The sequence below is a fragment of the Orbicella faveolata genome, unplaced genomic scaffold (genome assembly GCF_042242905.1).
Source record: "Orbicella faveolata isolate gen_17 unplaced genomic scaffold, um_ofav_v1 contig_46, whole genome shotgun sequence".
Classification (NCBI taxonomy): domain Eukaryota; kingdom Metazoa; phylum Cnidaria; class Anthozoa; order Scleractinia; family Merulinidae; genus Orbicella; species Orbicella faveolata.
The window spans coordinates 3182361-3195998 of NW_028301576.1; the positions used below are offsets into that span (position 1 = coordinate 3182361).

The 13638-nt window shown below is 38.6% G+C and overlaps 2 protein-coding genes across 2 annotated transcripts; both read left to right on the top strand.

The window, feature by feature from the left end:
• Positions 1-696: 696 nt before the first annotated feature.
• LOC110044029 (large ribosomal subunit protein eL32-like) lies at positions 697-4028 on the top strand. The gene is made up of 4 exons (XM_020749552.2): positions 697-768; positions 1335-1429; positions 2619-2771; positions 3816-4028. Exons 1-4 carry the CDS (start codon positions 702-704, stop codon positions 3972-3974), a joined length of 474 nt encoding a protein of 157 aa, XP_020605211.1. The 5' UTR covers positions 697-701; the 3' UTR covers positions 3975-4028.
• Positions 4029-5569: 1541 nt separating this feature from the next.
• On the top strand, positions 5570-10566 carry LOC110044030 (dual specificity protein phosphatase 14-like). The gene is made up of 5 exons (XM_020749553.2): positions 5570-5861; positions 6018-6134; positions 6493-6550; positions 8456-8640; positions 9375-10566. Exons 1-5 carry the CDS (start codon positions 5729-5731, stop codon positions 9425-9427), a joined length of 546 nt encoding a protein of 181 aa, XP_020605212.1. The 5' UTR covers positions 5570-5728; the 3' UTR covers positions 9428-10566.
• The last annotated feature ends 3072 nt before the right edge of the window (positions 10567-13638 follow it).

A 13638-nucleotide genomic window follows, 5' to 3' on the forward strand; every position in this document is an offset into this window, starting at 1 on the left:
AGCATAACTGTGAAAGCCAATGCGGTCCGTTTCTCTGCATCAGTCTTCAGTGACGGTGGTGCGGTGGTTAAGCTCTTGCTTCTTGCGAAAAAAAAAGAAGCAAAGAAATAGCAAAGATGTCGAACAAGATAAATCTCGCTTGAAAAATATCTCCATCTTTTGTTACATGTGAAAAGGATTTTTTTTATTTTCCGAGAATTTTGGTGAAAACCCGCTTAGGACATACCGGTATTCAAATTTTCTGTGAAACTAGCAGAAGTCTCCCATTATGGCTCCTGGTGAAATCAGGAGCCCATGGTGAAAATTAATCTAAACTTCCTTTACCACTTCAATTCTGCGCTCTCGATCTCGCGCTTATCATTTGTAGACGCGTCAAAAACGTTTTGATTGCAAAAAGACAGAAAAAAAAAACGCCTAAAAAATGAAAAATACCTTATAAGATCACCTTCACAAAGTTAATTTTGTCGTTTACTCCCGTTCCCTGTTTAATTTTATTAATTATTATTATCCGTTTTATTATTTTTTTTTTTGAATTTTATATTAGCCCTTAAGTATTTTCTTCTCTGAACGTGATTATTCAATCTTCGAGATTTTGGCTCGGCGTTTTACTGTAATTTCAGTGTTTTGCGATTTGAGTACCCGACCCCAAGGAGCAATTTTCATCCCGTGTCGGGTAGGATAGGGGAAAATTTTGTTAGCCCATGAGTCCCCGCGCACCTCGTAATGGCCTCTTCGCCATTTTCTTTGCTGCTCGTCTGTTCGGGTTAGGTGAGTGAGTTCAATCCAGTCAAATTTGGCGAATTTGGAAGGCATCTTCATGTCAGAACATACTTATTTATTACGTTATTTGCTAAATACTAGTCAGGTTGAAATAGTTTACGCTGAAAGTGGTTCCTGCATCGAAAAATTACGTGAATATCATGGAACATCGATTCTATTGAAATCTAAATTTTAGAGGTTGTGTATGGAATCGCCAGTTCTGGAAATGGAAATCGTTCGCTGGAAATCAAAATAATTTTCTGTTCCTTTTTAAACTATTCGAAATCTTTCCCACTGTGTATTCATTTCGAAATATTATGTGGCTCATTGTTATCGCAACGTGTTAGAAGTTGAAACCCACATGACTCATACCTCTTGGGAAGTTTCCCAACAGTTCGTTTAAGTCAGTCAAATTCTGAAAGTTTTTGCGTTTCGTTTATTTATTGTTTTGGTGTAGGGCAATGCACACCGCATCATATATGTGTAATATGTTCATTTACTTTGATAAATTGTTTGTGAATCATCCACTATTGCCGTAAGTAAACTCGTGTTTTTATGATTTTTATTTTATATAGCCAAGATGGTTATGCCAGCAAATAAACCCAGGATTGTAAAGAAGCGTAAGAAGAGGTTTATCAGACATCAGTCTGATAGATACCTCAGAGTCAAGGTTGGTCTCTTGTTAGCCCACTGTTTTTATAAAATTACATGATCATACAAGGTAGTTTATAAATCTCCAAAACCACATAAATATAAAAATTTGGTCTTTAGTCAGTGCTCCTTCCCATTTTATATGGCTCAATGTAATTTAGGCAAAGTTTGAGTCAAGCCAATGCTGGCCAGCAGTCTCTCAGGGCAATCATGCTCAGTGGGGTATCATACAGGGTTCTGCAGATGACCTGCACCCCTTTAAAACTTCTACTTTGACTCGTTCTTGTTAATCTGCACCTCTTTTGTTTTTAGGGCGAGGGGCATTGTTTGTGTTGTATACTTATTGTTTCATTTGGCCAATCATGAAGACCCTTGTAAACCGTGGTCGCCCGGGTTCTGCAGGGATTATGTGTTTTGCTTGACAGTTTTGTGTTAAATAACTATTTAAATCAAAGCAGCATTCATTTCTGGAGGTCTCTTGAGTTACGTTTTGGTTTTAAAAATTAAAATCCTGGCATCCTAAATTCAATAATGCGATAAATATAGTTGTCTTACCTGTATCATAACAAATTTGTACTGAGTGGTCGAGTGGTACTGGCAGGGAGAGAGAGAACATGCTAGCTACGATTTGGACATTGCAAATAAACAATTTGCTAATAATTCATCAAAAATGGATATAAGACTTAACTCTTCTAAGACTTTTCTGATACTTTTCCACACCAGCAGCTGGTATTGGGAACACTGTGTGATATCAAATGACAACTTCAAACTGACATTGATTTTAAAAGCTAAATCGGTACTGTTATTTACAACCTTCCCTTTAAAGCACCACACTCTGAACTTAAACCACTGCATTTTTGCTTCTGGCTTAGTAATGAAAGTGTTGGTTGTCCAAGGGAAGGAGAGAAACTCATTTTGTTTGGGTGAGGTACATGGAGGACCTCTTTCTTAATGTCCCATGTCATGAACCTCAATCCAAAATGTACATTTACTTATATAGTGTTGAACTCTAGTCATTACTACATGTATGTGTACTAGTATAATATGATACAAATTTCATTGTGTTTAAACTAATTTGATTTGTCAGTACCATAAGGAAATATCGAATGAAATAAAAGGTTACTGGTGGACTTTCATATTTAAAAAGTGATTCTATTCCAGAATGGTGTTAGTTGTGAACTAACAGAGCATTCTGTATTTTTCTCTAGCCAAGCTGGCGTAAGCCAAAAGGTATTGACAACAGAGTCCGAAGGAGATTCAAAGGGCAATATCTTATGCCCAGCATAGGGTATGGCAGCAACAAAAAAACGCGACATCTGATGCCAGATGGGTTCAAGAAATTTGTCATTCACAATGTAAAGGTAGCCACTATGACTGTCTTGTAATATGGTTTTATATTCACATTTCATTGTGCAGTGGAATCCCGATTTCTCAAACCCTCGATTTTTTTGAACTTTGTGATAACTTAAACCAATAGTTGTTTCCCTCATCTCAGTCAAACACAGTGATGTTACCCCTGATTTCTCAAACCATTCGTTGTGGTTCCCAGTGAGGTTCAAAAAGTTGGAGGTCCAGTGTTTTTGTGACTGCCTACCATGTGATTTCATGATTACAATGCACTTGAAGGTGATTATATTTCAGATTACCCCTTCCTTTAAAAAGCACCTCACTTTGAACTAAGACCATGGTCACATCAGTCTGATTGGCCTAGCCATTCATCTGTTGTAACCGGTGGAGTAGTCTTGACAGTGCTGGTTGTCCAAAGGAAGGAGATCACTGCAGTGTAAATGGGTGAGACCGGAGAGGACCTCTTCCTTAATGTCCAGTGTTCTTGGTTCTCAATCCACATTGCAACATTATAACTAAAGTAGCTTACATTTTGTTACAGTTTGATTATTGTAACAAGGCCCACATTTTGAAGTCTGTGGATTCCCGAGTTCTTGAACCCTTTATTTTTCAAACCTCCTGATAACTCAGACCAAAAGTCATTTCCCTCTCCTCAGTCAAACACAGTAATTTTACCCCTGATTTCTCAAACTATCTGATTTTTCAAACCAATTTTCATTTCCCTCTGAGGTTCAAAAAAATTGATGTTCCATTGTATGGTACATGTATACGTAATTTCAATGTGACTCCATGTTGAGGGTCTCTGAACAACTGACGTTGGATTTCTCTTCTTTGATTGTGCAAGGTGGTTTAGTTTCCTTTGTCTAGTGGCCCTGGTTGTTATGGTACTTTTAGATGTAGTGTCACTGTAAGCATTTTCATCATTAGGTTTTCCTCATAACTGAGTCAATTAAAAAAAATCAATCATTCTTGTTAGGAGAATTCAGAAACTAACTTTATAGTAGCTGTTTTCCCAACAGAATTTCACAATCAAGTTTCTGTTTCTTTTTTCTTGTTAGGAACTTGAGGTTCTCCTGATGGCTAACAAAAGCTATGCTGCCGAAATTGCCCACAATGTCTCTAGCAAAAAGAGGAAAGAAATTGTGGAGCGTGCCCAACAACTGGCAATCAAGATAACCAATGCAAATGCAAGGCTTCGCAGTGAAGAAAATGAGTAGATAACGACACATGTAATGTACCAACTTGTGTAGAAATAAAAGACGTTGTTTGGATTTACCTGACTGTTGACTGACTTCATCTGAAACACAAAGGAAGAAAGGGAAGGGTATTTTTCATTATAGACATTAATAAGGCTAGTACCCGTGGCAATAACTTTGTGGAAAGGATAGCTGGATTGCAAGTGACTATTTTCATTTGGTTTGTGGGAAAGTGGATACCGAAAATTCTAAAGATGAAAAAATGTATACCTTCCACACTTGAACAATTCACAATGGTCATCATTTTAGTCAAAAACACATGCATTGAAGATGCTGACCCTGGACAATGATGGGGATAGGCCCCCATTTTAGAATTGAAAATGTAGGTCTATTGAATGACAGTGGACAAAAAGGCTTTTGAAAGTGGAGACATCAGTCACATGTGGCAATAATAGTTGTGGTGTTTTCTTGTAGCATATTGGTGCTTTGACCATTTTAGTAGGGATGGCGAAACAGTAGTGTGGAGCATTTAGCGATAACCCATCATTGTACACCACATTGGTGTGGATGGGCCTAATACTGACCGGCTAGTGGGTTACCATAAAATTCCCAGAATTAAGCTCTTTCCTTCCCAAAATTTCCACCTTATCTGACAAATGCACTCTAAGAACTTTGCACATATGGTATAGTCATCTAGTAGGACTACTGTTACATGCTGTCGATTTAACAGGTTTTTATGCGTCTGTACCCATATTGATGACAAATTGCGTCATAACATTGTCAAGGTGGTTCGGCAGTAAACTCTGACAATGTTGTGATGAAATTCATTGTCGATAAGAGGACAGACGCATAAAAAACTGACGTCAATATGGCTTTTACAATAACAAGATCCCAAAATGGTCAAATGCCAGGAATAAATGAGGGGAAAAGACGCCATTATCTTTGTCGCATACAAAGATAAGTGAATTTTATTCAAAATGAAGTGGACATTGTTAATAGCTTTTCTCGTTTTTTGATTGGCAACTTGAAAAAAGTCCATAAAATCTCATTGGTTGACAGTTTGATAGCTCAGAGCTGAACTTGAAAGCTTGTGTAAATTAAAATTTTATCCGTCTGTACTCTTGTTGACGATAAAAATGAGCCAGTCAGCGCACAAGAAATAAGATATTATAAATTATAAAATAAATATTTGGAAATAGTTGGGTGAGTGAAAATTCCCAGGATAAATCTGCAGGCCAGTCCATCCTCTGGCTAGGACAAGGAATTGGGTGGAATCGATGGCTACCGACAATCTCACAACCAATGTTTTCTTGCCCTGAATGTGAACAATGCTGAAAAATGACCTGCCAGATATTGGTAAATGTCTCCAAACTCAGATCGCTGAGTAGTTCACAAACGTTTAGGGCAGACAGCATTTCATACCCTGTTGAAGGCTGTATGGGGAAGAAACATACCCTTTGTGTTATACGCCCTACATGGAGAGCCTGCGATCGTACTATACTCTCCCCCATATCTCCAGCTCTTATAACCGGCACCCTTATTGGTCGGGACGGTCTGAAATCGCGTGATAAATAAATAAATCACGTGACAGGACGACCACTAACTCGATCCAGTGCTTACTCGACTGGGTTGATTCAGCATTCAGACCCGTTCACAATGGCTGAAGTAAATAATCTGCGGTTTCTGTGATGATATCACCTGTTCAGTTGGATAATAGTCATTAGTGATAAACGCAAATTAGTTTTTCTCTGTAGTTCCAGTATCTGAAACTCGTCATGTCGGCAGGCGCGCATTGCAGCCCTCTGGGTAAAATGGCGAAAATCACAGACTTTCTTTATTTAGGAGGACTTGCAGCGGCCAAAACGGAACACTTGCTCAAAGAGGAGGGAATTACCTGTGTTATTAACGGTAAGCTTATCCATATGCATGTTTCTGTTAAGGATTCAGTTAATACCAGATTTGTTTCGTACTTATTTGGGATGCCCGACGATAGTTGTTCGTTCATGTTTCGTCCATGTCTTGATAAGCTGATGGTTTTTTTTCATTTCCTGTCATTGTTTGAAGCATCGATGGAGGCTCCTGACGTGAGCTATGAATCTATTCAATGCACAAGGATCAGACTTGAGGACAATCCTACCTGCAACATAGGGATACACTTCGATCTGGTCGCAGATAAAATCGGTGAGCTGACTACATGTAGTCTGAAACTTACACAGACGAATACCCGTTCTGAGGCAACATCAGAAAAAAAAATTCATATTTATTTTTCAATGCATGTCCGCTAACAGGATCCTGAAATAAATAAACTTAAGTCTTGAATAACTTCAAGATTTTTACCAAGTCAAGTCCTTCGGTTCACCCGATACCTAGCCGGTATCGGGAATTCTTAGAATTAAGCTTAAAATTTTCCTGGTGGCTGTATTGTAAATATTGTTGTAAAGCAAACAACTTGTATCTTTTCAGCGGTGGTAAGCTGTTGTATTGTTTTCAAACATTTGGTGTTTCTGGCTCACTCCTTGTCTGCATATGTATATTGCAGATAAAGTTCGGCGGGAGAGAGGCAAGGTCCTTGTTCATTGCATAGCCGGAGTTAGCAGGTGAGTTTTCAGTTAAATAGTATCTGTCTAATGGGGCATAAGTTGATCAGCATGAAGGATAATTAATATATCTCAGCTTGTTGAATTTGGCGGTTTAAAGTAATTGTCCAATACTTGATCACCACTAATTGGTCATTTTACATATCACAACTGTTTTGTGTTGTTTCAATTTAAATAAAGCTGGAAATTAAACTTATATTGCCATTAAATTTTGAGCCAAACAAGATGGCTTTTTTCCATAAGGCCCACATATCAATTTACGTTTTGTTGAGCTGTTGAAGTGGGAAAAAATTTCTTATTGTATGGGTCTCTACATGTATCAAGTGGTCTGGGTTCTACCCTGTTTTAGATTTTGTGTTCTTGGCTCAAGACAATTGGTTCTATCTAATTAGATCAGATGAAAATGGGTACTGACAAAATTATTTACATTAATGCTGGGGTTACTGTAGACTATGAGTAGTCCCTCTTTCGCTTAGTCTGTTGAGCGAGACCGTAAATAAACCTTAACGAAAAAAATGGCAGTGTGAAATCCTGGGGGTGGGATGTGCGGGAAAGGAGGGACTACCAACTAAGCCCGAAAATTTGAATTATGCATTGCTCTCACAATGCAAAAATATGATTGGCTTATGTTGGGAGCATTCACAGCGTGATTTTATCTTGCTTCTCAAAGAGAAGAGTGATTTTATTTAAGAATCGCCCGGGTGAAGAGGGCGTCAAGATAAGGAATCCCATTGGACACATGTGATTAGATTGAAAATTTACATTGCAGGTTTCTTTTGTGTCTAGCATGATGGACTAAGAGAAAGAGGGACTACTTGTAGTCTAGGGTTACCCTGTGATGGATTAGCATCCCATCTGGAGGGTATGAAGGATGACAGGAGGGGGTATGAAGGATAAGTGTATGGGTGGAGTGTATGAAGGATACTAATCCTACCTTGCATAATTGTCATTTTCATTGTCTTCAACCTGGCCTTGTATAATTGCTATGACTCAGTAGGGTATGGATCTGCTTATGCGGTCTTCGGTCCCTGAGACTAAACCCCTTCCCTGAGGCAATTTTAGCAAGTGTTTATATGGGAAAATTATCCCTGTTTGCCAAGTTAAAGTTGGTGCTACACTGTATATGTTTATTCATAAACCTTAAGTTATTTAACTTTCTTCTTTGGGTTTCCATGGGTAATTTGATCACTGTGGGCTTTGCCATGTTAATTTTTACTTCTCTGATATAAATTCCTGCTTTAAAACCTGAAATCCAGGCATTGTGTGACACTCCGTAGGCCGTCAGTTTCTCTGGGTAGGCGAGCCAAAGTGTTAATTGAAGAAAAAGTTGTCCCATCTTGCAGGGTTACCCACCTACCTGCAGAAGCGAGTCAACTTGCCAACCTGAGTTAACATGTTGTTTTGCCATCCATGATGGGTTTGCAGTCCTTAATGAATTAATTTCCCAATTGAAAGAAATAAGTGAAAAGTTAGCTTGGCTGGGGTATCTTGTGAGGACGTTTGTCTCAGGTACCTGAGACTGTCAAAATGAGCCCTTAATATAAATCTTTAAGTGTGCACCTCTCCCATGAAAATACTCCCCTCCCAGGCAAAGACCTATGACATTCCAGGTTTATTCTCATCCCTGTAAAGTTTATCTGTCTGTATCCTGTCACTAGTGACTTATTAAAGTTGTGTGAATTTACATTTCAATGGATTTACATCACTTGAAGGATTAAAATATACATGCAGAAATAAAATGAAACTTGATCCTACCTGAGCTCAAATTGGTCAACAAAGTCGTAAATCTTACACATGTACACACTTGCCTGCAGTCCCATTTCTGAAAGAATTTTTTTCATTACAACCTTGACAATAACTGTTGAAGTTACTTATTTTTTTTAAGTTACTTTAATTGCTTTGCAGATCAGCAACTTTGGTCTTGGCCTACCTGATGAAATATCAAAAGATGAAACTTATTGATGCTCATGCTTATGTCAAACAAAGAAGGCCACTTATTCGACCAAATCCTGGTTTCTGGAAAGATTTAGTGGACTTTGAAAAGAAGCTATTTCATAAAAACACAATAAATATGGTGGAATCAAAAGTTGGTGGGTAGATGCACATATTTTTATTATAAAAGAACAGTAAAGAAGTTCTCTTTTGTCCAAAGCTTAACTTTTTGATAATATTGTTCTTAAAAATTCCCATGTGTGTCAACATTGTAATTCAGTCAACAGTGCCCAGGGTTTCCGGGGTGGAAATAAAAAAATTGCAGGGAGATCAGTAAGGCTCAATTACCAGCCACTGTTCAGGAAAGGAGCATGCATGCGCTGCTCCCCCAAAGGAACAGCTAGACGCATGGGGATTCTTGTGTTTGTCTTAGTCAATCAGATAACTGCCCACAGATTTTTGTTGGGCATACATTACCTCCTCATATCAATCATGGTGGACGATCTGGAATTGATGAAAGTAGCATGCCAGAGAACTTTAGAGAGATATAAGATCAAAATTTTGAAATATTTACATCGAGAAGCGCTAGAAAAGTTAGTCGATGGCCAAGATGTGGCATTACTTAAGGTATTACTGATTCAGCCAACAGGGTTCTAAGGGAAATTTGAATCATGTGGTGCCAGAACGTCAAATAAAGAACAAAGTCAATAAAGCGATGGATAAACCTAAACATCGGGCTCAAGGGAGAAAATACTCTTTCAAATTGATGTTTGAAGAAAAGCAACACCACTCTCTGGTGAGAGTTTTGGTTGAAGACTGATCCTGAGCATATATAGTGGTAGTGAATAACTGGTTTACCAACTGAATAATTTTTGCAAATATTTCTTTTCAGGATTACTAATTCCTCATATCTACCAAGATGAAATGCGCAAATTGGTGTGGTGACAAAAGAAGAATTACTCAATATGTGCATACAAAAGTTTTTAATATATGCGTAAGGTTGCTCTGGATGTATCATGTTGTTGTTTCTTTAGTTTATGCAGGCATGGGTTCATACCATTTTCCACCATTTTACGCAAATGGCTCAGACTTGTCAGAATGACTCAGAAACCCAGGAAAGGGCTGGGACTTAAGGGAGCTAAAATCGAAAACAATTCCTGCAGAGCATGGTCCCTGACCCCCCTAGAAGCTTGCACCTTCAGTGCTTGTTGTTTTGGAAATTGGTCACCATTTATCATAGATCCGTGCCTGCTATGAATGTCATGAGCCTGTGATCATCATGACTAAACATACCAACAAGGAATTTTTCTGAGTAATTGATGTTCTGTTAATTATCAAATTCCTTTCCTCCATTAAACATTTTCAAAGTCTTGCTAAGGCAATTCTCTTGAGAAAGATGTAAATGCATTCCTCACGAATTAGGGACAAGAAGAAAGCATCTGAGTCCTTGAGGAAAGTCAAACCTCAAGGTTCGACATATTGGTTAGTTATTAGTAATAGTTAGGCATTAGCTGTAGTAGTCCACATCAGCTTTATTAGTTGCCATAGTTCAACATACTGATCAATTAAAGTGTGTAAACAAGTAGTAAAGAACCTCCAGACAAATATAAGGAGACTGGCTGTTGGCTAGATGATTCATGGCTCATTTTTTGTATGCATCCTGTACACTGCTGGGACCAGCAAATATGTAAAAAGCACCCAGCTGTGTGGAGGGAGAAAAATTGTAATTAATTTGTTAAATGAGATGAGGAAGATATTTATTCAGGTGAGATGGGAGTCAAGCCCATTACATTTTTGCTAAATTCTCACCTGGAACAACAATAATTTATTGTGATAATTGACTATGTGTTGTTTTTCTGAACATACACATATCGCAGGGGCATATCAGTACAACTGGCTTTTGCAGGCATTCTCGTAATCATAGCCACAAGGATAATTTCAGGGCCATTAATTTAAAAACAAAATTAAATTTGAAACTAAAATAAGTAAATAGACCTAGAGGAGCGTCAAATGGATTTATTGTAATGTGTTTACTACCTATATAAAGTCATTGTAATGAAATAAAAGTTCAGCTTTTGAAACAATAGGTACTCAGTGGGTACCTGTGTCAGCTGCTATGGGATGCAATATCTTTATAGATGGCAGTTGAGTGGGTTAATACTTAGCTATACCTGAATTTGTCAGAACTGTCACTCAGGGATATCTTATGCTGCATTATTAACTGCACGACGTAGGGCCAGTGCCGTTCTTAAAATGAGAAGCTTTTTTGATGATGAACTGGTTGTAAATAGGCGTTGTAGTTGGTTCCGTAAAACCAAGCAGACAATCTAATTGGGCTACGCCAATCGTATAATTTATTCCAGGATTCAAGATTATTCGATCTAAAGAGGTAATACAAAATTCCATTGAGAAACCAAACAGACGATCGGAATATAAACGCAAACCTAAGTTACATTGTCTTAAGCCTGAGTTACAGTACTAAACTTACTTCTTTGACGATGTCCAATCAGATTGTTTTGCGGTTTGTCCAGGTCAGGCAACAGATAAACAGATTTGAAAACAGCAGAAAACGGGTCAGCGAAACAGGTCAGCAACGAAGGCGTTCACAGTGAAAATATCTGCGACAGAAAACTAACTTATCCAAGCTCAAAGGTCAATTGACCGTATCGGTTACGCGGCTAAATGTCAATCAAAAGGTATTTAGGAAATCAAACGTCAATCAAATGCTAATTGTTCATATATTAACGGAACAGTAGTAAGTTGGGTTGTGCATTGTATTTTTCATGTGGTCTAAGTGGTGGTCTTATTCCTTCAATTTTTAAGAAAAAAAAAAAACAATACAAAACGAAACAAAAAACAACTACTTTGTGGGACAGTTTTGGTACTGCGTTAAAGTAGTACCAAACTTTTCCAGCTCACATGAATAGCTAGCGCGTAAGTGTTAAAAAGTGGTGTTCATTGTAAACTCGAAGCATGGAATTAAGTTCCTCCTGTCCATAAGCAAGTTGTCCAGGGACCAAACCTCAGAAAACAGTGTTTTGAGGGTTTTTTTCTCGTGAAAATGGGAAAATTTTTACTTATGTTAAATAATATTATCTATGTTAACTGAGTAACGGGAAAAGCATTGCAGATTTTAGAGGTTTATGACCCAGATAATCGTTTCCTTCACCAATCTTGAAAATTTAACAACATTCGGTTGAAACCCAATGGAGATATCATGTTTGAAATGTTAGTGATCCGTGTATTTGGTCGTTTTGAGAATAAGGCTTTAAAGTTTTAATTCGGTCTTCGAGTAGCCCTGTGAATAGGTGGGGGGGGGGGGGGCTAGAGGCAGGGGGAGGGGGTATATCGAAAGGTTTTACATAAATGTTCCACTGAATATCCACGAGTACGTGCGGATCATGTTAACCAAGTATAAGGGGCGTACAGGGAACAATGTTCAGCACCATGATACAAAACTGTGAAGCTTTCCTGTAAAGCATACTTAAAATGTACTGAATTGAAACTATTTTGTAAGTACTTTTACCCCGTAAACAACCGTTGCTTTAGGCGTTGCTATGTTAAATTATAGCTACCAGTGTACATATTTCTTAATTTAAAGGTAAATCAAGGAGTAATTAGAACAAGAACGTTTCAAAATACGTTTTGCAAAAGATGGGAGATGTTGAATCTTCATAATAAAGTGTATTATCGTTTGTCTCACGAAGAGAGCCTGTCGCGGAATTTAAATCCACGGAATTTAATGTCCAAGGAGTTTCGGAGTCTCTCCGCCGCTGCCTGGAACAACAAAGCATTCGCACCGTCTTCAAGTCCGACACGACACTTCGGTCACACTTAGTGCGACCAAAGGACACAGTCAATCCGGCTAAACAAGATGGTGTTGTCTACAGGATTCCCTGTGAGTGCGGCAAAGTCTACATCGGGGAAACAGGGAGATCTATGCAGGAGAGGATCAAAGAACACGACAGGGATATACGACTCGCCCGTACCCAGACCTCCGCCGTTTCTGAACACACCCACGAGAAAATTCCCACGAGACCGGTCACTATCCTATCCGGAACGAGGTCAAGTCTATTGATCGAGATCCTCACTGGTACACACGTAGGGTCAAGGAAGCTGTTCACATAAGACTTCACCCTAACAACATCAACAGGGATAGTGGAATTGAAATTCCTGAAGCATGGATACCCACGATCAAGAAACACAACAACAGGAGAACGGTACAACAGCGGACCACTGAGGGAACAGCTACTCGCCGGAACAATGGAACAATAGGAGGATCGAAATGCACCAATCACAGCCGACCTTTGTGATATAAATGATACCGTGCAATCAGTCGACCTTATCACCTGAAGAAGACTAGCAGCAAGCAGTCGAAACGTCGCGATCTACATCTCAAGTGACTACATCGTGAGACAAACGATAATACACTTTATTATTGCATCTACCACCAGCCAGTCATCACTATGTCATCGTCTGTGTAAGATAGTCCGTGACATTTTGGAAGCTTTTGGAGCAGTCTCAATGTGACCAAAATATCTCGAAATTTGCTCGAGTTCTATTAATCGATTTTCGGCATTACACGCTAGTCGTTTTAATGAAAACAACATGATGCTTTTTACAATTTATGATTGGTTCCGTTGCATTGAATGTCACATTTCGAGTCAAAAATTGAGTTTAGCAGCAGAAAAATGGCGCAGCAATGTCAAAGATGACACAGATAAAGTAACCCAATTTAACTGCGTTCGAACGAAGGAGAACGCAAACCTAATTTTGTATTGATGTTCTGTGTACTGTGATTATTGCGTAATACAGGGAAAGAAACTTAGCCGTCGCGAACATTTTTTAATGGGCTATGGCCTCGCTTTCATTATATCGGCGTCACTTTAACGCACGTGGAAACAAGATCGTTTATCGAGGCCCTCGAACTTTTACCAAAAATTCCCCTTTTCCCAATTAATGTGGCGTGCGATGTCAAGTGGACACGTTTCTGCGTTTGAAGTCGGGCGTTAGCAGCTCATTTAACAACCTTTTTATACTCATTGTAGATCAGTGACAACTATTACTAAACTCTCTATACATTTACGTTCAAATAATACAAACCTTCAATTTTCAATCAATCATTGATTCAATCAATCAATCAATCAACCAATTAA

Excerpts from the sequence above, each read along its gene's own strand:
- LOC110044029 (XM_020749552.2), top strand. The coding sequence starts at position 702 with ATGAGTCCCCGCGCACCTCGTAATGGCCTCTTCGCCATTTTCTTTGCT. Across the intron at positions 769-1,334 it reads TGCTCGTCTGTTCGGGTTAG|CCAAGATGGTTATGCCAGCA; the intron begins GTGAGTGAGTTC and ends TATTTTATATAG. Across the intron at positions 2,772-3,815 it reads TTGTCATTCACAATGTAAAG|GAACTTGAGGTTCTCCTGAT; the intron begins GTAGCCACTATG and ends TTTTCTTGTTAG.
- LOC110044030 (XM_020749553.2), top strand. The coding sequence starts at position 5,729 with ATGTCGGCAGGCGCGCATTGCAGCCCTCTGGGTAAAATGGCGAAAATC. Across the intron at positions 5,862-6,017 it reads AATTACCTGTGTTATTAACG|CATCGATGGAGGCTCCTGAC; the intron begins GTAAGCTTATCC and ends CATTGTTTGAAG. Across the intron at positions 6,551-8,455 it reads TGCATAGCCGGAGTTAGCAG|ATCAGCAACTTTGGTCTTGG; the intron begins GTGAGTTTTCAG and ends ATTGCTTTGCAG.